The sequence below is a fragment of the Antrostomus carolinensis genome, unplaced genomic scaffold, assembly GCF_000700745.2.
Source record: "Antrostomus carolinensis isolate BGI_N321 unplaced genomic scaffold, ASM70074v2 scaffold8963, whole genome shotgun sequence".
Classification (NCBI taxonomy): Eukaryota; Metazoa; Chordata; class Aves; order Caprimulgiformes; family Caprimulgidae; genus Antrostomus; species Antrostomus carolinensis.
In genome coordinates, this window is record NW_010307228.1 from 13,484 (window position 1) to 19,155 (window position 5,672).

At 37.4% G+C, this 5,672-nt stretch overlaps 1 protein-coding gene across 1 annotated transcript in view; it reads left to right on the plus strand.

Moving 5' to 3' along the window:
* Positions 1-5,672, plus strand: part of TAPT1 (transmembrane anterior posterior transformation 1) — a gene marked incomplete at its 5' end in the record, with an annotated part of 22,636 nt that overhangs the window by 6,771 nt on the left and 10,193 nt on the right. Inside the window, 2 exons of the mRNA XM_010165356.1 lie at positions 3,277-3,357; positions 4,684-4,793. Of these exons, the coding sequence (XP_010163658.1) occupies positions 3,277-3,357; positions 4,684-4,793 (191 nt within the window). The remainder of the gene's footprint in view (positions 1-3,276; positions 3,358-4,683; positions 4,794-5,672) is intronic.

Here is a 5,672-nt window from a genome sequence, read left to right on the forward strand (position 1 = left end):
GCTGAAAGACAAGGCCTCTTTCTTGATTTAAATGTTGAAATAAATGTGGGACTGCTATTAGAAATGGCTAGTAATTTCCTCCATAAAAAGTACCTGTAATAGTATAGAAGAAATGTATGTCAATATTTTATTATACTTTATTATTGAAGACCCATAATAGCAGTATCATGTTTCCCTTTATCATTTGGTGGAAAAAGTGATACCATTCATTATGTAATAAGGGGATGGAAACAGGTGAGTATATATAGAAGAGTGCACAAAACAAGCTAATTTATTCCCTTCAAACAGATAACTTTCCCTGGAACACTTCGCAGTATGGTTCTAAATAGCAGTGGTTTTCTTCTCATAGATAAGGTTTTTAGAAGAGTTTTTTACCTCTTTTGAAGTTGAACAGCTTTACTGCATCAGAGCTTCAGTAAGAATGGATCAGTGTTGCTTCAGTGCATGTATTCTGATAGCTTTGTTATCTTTTAAATGTTTTATTTCCTGCAGCTGACATGGTAGTACATCGTGTTGTTGGCACACTATGCCAACGCTGTGTCCTGCCCCTGGAACTGAGGCTAGTCTGGTCCTGTGGACTGAGCTTCCAGTTAGTCTTTGGAGTGCCTTGTGCCTTGTAGAACACAATATGCTTAAACAGCATGCCTTGATTGAACTAAACTGCTAAGATAACACACTAAATATAAGTTATTCCACATATATTTCCCGTCTTTCTCCCGGTTTCTTCCAGCTCTTTTCTCAGGTCTGCAGTCTGCTGTATGGCAACAATGACAACAGCAGCTGATTAAGCTTATACTGAATGGATGCACACTTGCCCCACCTTTTCTGGGGCTCCGCTCAAAATACTACAGTTGTCTCAAACACATGGTTTAAATTCAGTGAAAAGATACCAATTAGTACACAGAAGCTAAATATACTAATTCTTGGGGGGAAAAAATAAGGTCCTTCTCATGGAGGCAGGCATCTGACAAACTTGTCATGAATAGGTGAAACTCCCTTGTTATTTAACGCGTTAATCAAAAGAAACATACAAACTAGCAGAAAAGATATCAGTGACCTCAAGAGTAGACATTGTGATCAAGAGAAGTTGCTACAAATAGAATTCAGAAGCAAGTAATCTTGTGAAGAGAAGCATGAAAACAGAAATGAATTTTCAGTTGTATTTTCTAAGACATGTCCTGTATTGTGCATTGAAGTACTTTGAAGATGCTATATAGTAAGACACCAGGATATGAAGTGCCACCAAACTACCATAGATGTTTAGATCTGGAAACTGTGAAATCATTTTCACTTGGCATTGTGCTCAGCCCTGGCTTGTGGATAGCAAGCTGACGTGTGGCTGTACTCTTTTTCCCAGTATTTCCAGTTCTGGACTTGGTGTCAGTGGAGTCAGTGATCCTTCTTATCTTTGTGTGGCAATTTATAATTCCACTGTAACAGCTAGTTCAGTAAACCTCCAGGACTAAAAGAACTGTGAATCATCTACATAAAAACTAATTGAACAGACCATGAGGTGTATGTTGGTTACACAGTTATAAAACCAAACCTGTTATCTTTTAAGTGCAGGAGGTCAACAAAGATGGGTTTGTGTAGCTGCTTGAAATTGCAGCTACAGAACCGGTGATTTCAACCACATCGGCTCCTGCAGTATTTTCCTGTCAGAAAATACTGTGTTCTGGTAATTTGGGCAATATTTGTTGAATTCAGAAGCACAGAAGAACATACTTGATTTTCTGGAGTGTTATTAGCAAGAAACCAATAAATTAGGGTTAGTTCTTCATCTATATCCTGGTTTTTCTTTATTATACTGGAGGATGTCCTTGTTTCTTCCCCTATACATATGCCATTTGTTCTGTTTTGGAAACTTGTGATTCCTCTGACCCTTCCCAGCCCATACTGAGAGTTAAGTTTATGTACCCCAAAATACGCCTTTTTACAGATCTGCTTGCAAACTCATTCTTGAATTCCGTGTGCTTTTCGTTCCCCTCTCCTGAAGGAGTTGTTCTTTTCTTTTTGCTCCTTTCCTTCAGGCTTGCCAGTATTTTCAATCTTTTTTTTTTTTTTTTTTTTTTTAAATGAGGGATATTGCTGTATTAGAATATAATGACTGCAGCCATTGTCATTGGTCTGTAGTCAGTTAGAGATGATGGAAGCTGCTGACACAAAGTCACATTCAAGTGTGGTTTTGGCCAGCTCAATCCTTTTATGTTCTTCTGAACATTTCTATTTCTCATATCCTTGCTTTCTTTCAGTTTTGACTCAAATCAGTAGGTAGAACCCCACAGAATATTTGAGGTGCTTAAGGAAATGAACCCTTTGAATTTGGAGATGACTTGCCCACAAAGAAATTACTGTCAAGGTTATTAATGGGTGTAACAAGCGAGAACAATATCTTCGCAGGTTTTCATAGTAGTTCTGTCTTCTAAAAAGACTTCCTCAGATTTGCTCATTTGTGGTGACATTACGTTTTAGGTTTTACCCCATTTTTCAATAATACAATTTCAATTAGGTTTTTTAATGTGTTAAAAAAATTGATGCTTTCTGAAGCAAGCTGTGTGAGTCATTTCTGGAGGTAGGGTACCAAAGTAGAAATAGAGACCCTGCCTAGCCTGGGAGGGCAAGTCATAGGACTCCATCTTAAGTCAGATTGCTTTTGTGTTATCATTCTTACAGTTTTGACAACTGAGCTGTTGTAGCCTGACGTTCCTTTCTTAAGGTGGCAATGTGAAAGACTAGTAGGAACCTTGTAAATAAAGTGCAATAGTTTTCTTGAAACATGTTGGGTTTTTGTTTGTCTGTCCGTCATCCCTCCCCCACCCCCCCAAACTAATGGACTCAGTATATAGCAATTTGGATATACGTAATGTGTAGAAAATGAAATTTGCCTTGCTAATAACTTGAAATGACAGATGGGTGTGTTGTTTCCATTTTTGCACCAGGAGGTGCTGATTCTTTTTGAATCCCACAAGAAATACACAAACTTTATCAAGAAAGATGACTGTTTTATTAATGTATTAGAAATGGTTCTAGCAAGTCACAAGTTAAGTCCCTTGATGCAGCATCTGATGGACCTACAGTCAGGCCACAGCATACTGCAGAGATCCATTGGTGGTGAGGCTCCCAATGTCCCTTCCCCTCAAATCCAGTCAAATAATTTGGGAAAAAATTATCTAGTCCAAGACTTAATAAATGGTAGAACCACAGAATGAGTAAATATGCAATTCTGCAAATAAGTTGACAGCTAATCTTTTTTGGTTTTTTTTTTTTTATAACTAGATATAAAAGAGAGGTTCACCAATTATGTGCTGCTACTAATTGTGTGTCTAAGAAATATGGAACAGTTCTCATGGAATCCAGGTGGGTAAACTAGTAGAAAAATTAAAAACAAAATGACAAATTCCTGTGCTATCAGCTGTATCTCTTGCTTCTTTCCTCAATCTGAACAACAAGTGTAACCAGGACATTTAATTGAGGAATCTTTATTTGTCAAATACCTTAGGTTATCATTTTTCTATTTTTGGTTTTCTTGTAGTTGTGACTCTGTCGTTTCAGCTAGAAGTATGTGCTGTTATGCTACACACGTGCATAGTTATCTTTCAGGTAGCATCTTGAATGATTTCTTCCCAGCACTTCCATTTCACACAGAATTTCAGAATTGCCTCAATTGGGAAAGACCTATAAGATCATCAAGTCTAATCATTAACCTAACACTGACAAGTCCCCTAAACCATGTCCCGTAGCACTATGTCTAGATGACTCCTAAATACCTTCAGGGATGGGGACTCCACCACTGCCCTGGACAACCCACTCCAATACCTGATAACCCTTTCAGTAAATAAATTCTTCTTAATATCCAATCTAAACTTCCTTTGGTGCAACTTGAGGCCATTTCCTCTTGTCCTATCACTTGCTAATTGGGAGAAGAGACCGACACCCACCTCTCTACACCCTCCTTTCAGGTAGCGGTAGAGAGTGAGAAGGTCTCCCCTCAGCCTCCTCTTCTCCAGGCTAAACAACCCCAGTTCCCTCAGCCACTTCTCAGAAGACATGTGCTCTGGACCCTTTGCCAGCTTCGTTGCCCTTCTCATTTCCTTGGAATACATTGAGGATGAAGGATCCCTTAGGGAATTTCACTTTGTGAAGCTAGTGAGATTGAAATTTGATAGAAGATTATGTGAAAATTTCCATTCATAGTTTGATATTGATTATACTTAGGATTTTAATACCATATTGAATAAATACTGTGTAAAATTTGGGTTTTATTTTATTAATTGTTTTAATAATTTTGAGCCCTGATCTGTGTGGTATATTGTGCTTGAGTGTTTACTAGTCTACCTAAATTTTACCTTAGGCATCTAAAACCTCACATAACTCTGTCTGCTCCTCATACATACCGAACATCTATCTAGTATGTGCAAATCTTGTCTTCCTAGTAGAGATAAAGCTTAATGAAGCAATGACTTCAGAATCTGATTCTAGTTGTGGTGTGATTCTATAGTACTGGTAAGTTTCTAGAACAGCAATGGCATAAGTGAGAACTTGCACACTACATGCTGAGCGGTGATGTAAAGTTACAGACTCTTCAGACTTGCAAACTTTTCACTGTTGAGCAAAAGTATTATAATTTGTGTTGCATACTGGCATCAAATTAAATGGCCTAACTTGTTTCTTCCCAACCTTCAGATCATCTTTGGGTGTTATTCCCAGATGTTTGCATGGTGGTTGCTTCAGAAATTGCAGTGGATATTGTGAAACATGCCTTTATAACAAAATTCAATGACATCACAGCAGATGTAGGTATCCTATTTGGAATGTTCAGTGCTGTTTCAAGTTGTAGTTTATTTTACCTTTTTTTTTTAATATTAAAATGTATTCCTGTGCAGAAAATGTAAAAATTGTTATTTTCATATGCAGGATGTCATTTGGGAAAGCTTGGTAATTTCCTGGTACAACATACTTCTGAGGATCTTTGTAATGTGTAACAAACACCTCTGCTTCTAAATTAGTAGTTCCAAATCCATAAATTATTGAAAGTGTTGTGTAACAGTTCACATAATAACTACAATTCACATAACTGACAGATCATTTTGTGAAGTGATCACTAGTTAAATTGACAAAAGTTTACTCGTTCTGCAGTCTAGACAGAGCCTGTACCTTTTCCTAACGGAATGGATTCTAGGTTAAAATTCAGGCTTTAGGAAAAACAGATACTGTGAGGGTGCTGAATCTCTATTCTTCTATGTATGTTAAAGGTCGAATCTGAAATCAGATATGTTTTTACACTGTCCCTGGGGGAATAATAAGAAGTAGGTTATCTATTTAGTTTCCCACTCCTGGAATTTTTTAGGCCATATTTATTACGCAGTCCTTCTTTTAAAGTAGTAGATGAGGTTACTTTTTGTGTGGTGTGACATAATACATTAGCCGTTTGTCTTGCATATTGTGTGAATTCAAACGCACTTGATAAATTTGTGAAGAGATGAGTTAGCATTTTTTCACTATTAAAACCACTTTTCAGGAAATGAGATCAGAACTTGGAAGTGCTATCATTTTCAGCATCTCTAAAGTAACTACATTGTGCAGTGTAGAAACAAGTTTCATAGATGTACTTAATAAGCTCCCTTATGCCAGAGGCATTTATGCATGCCCTACTTTCATAGAGAGAGTGAGGG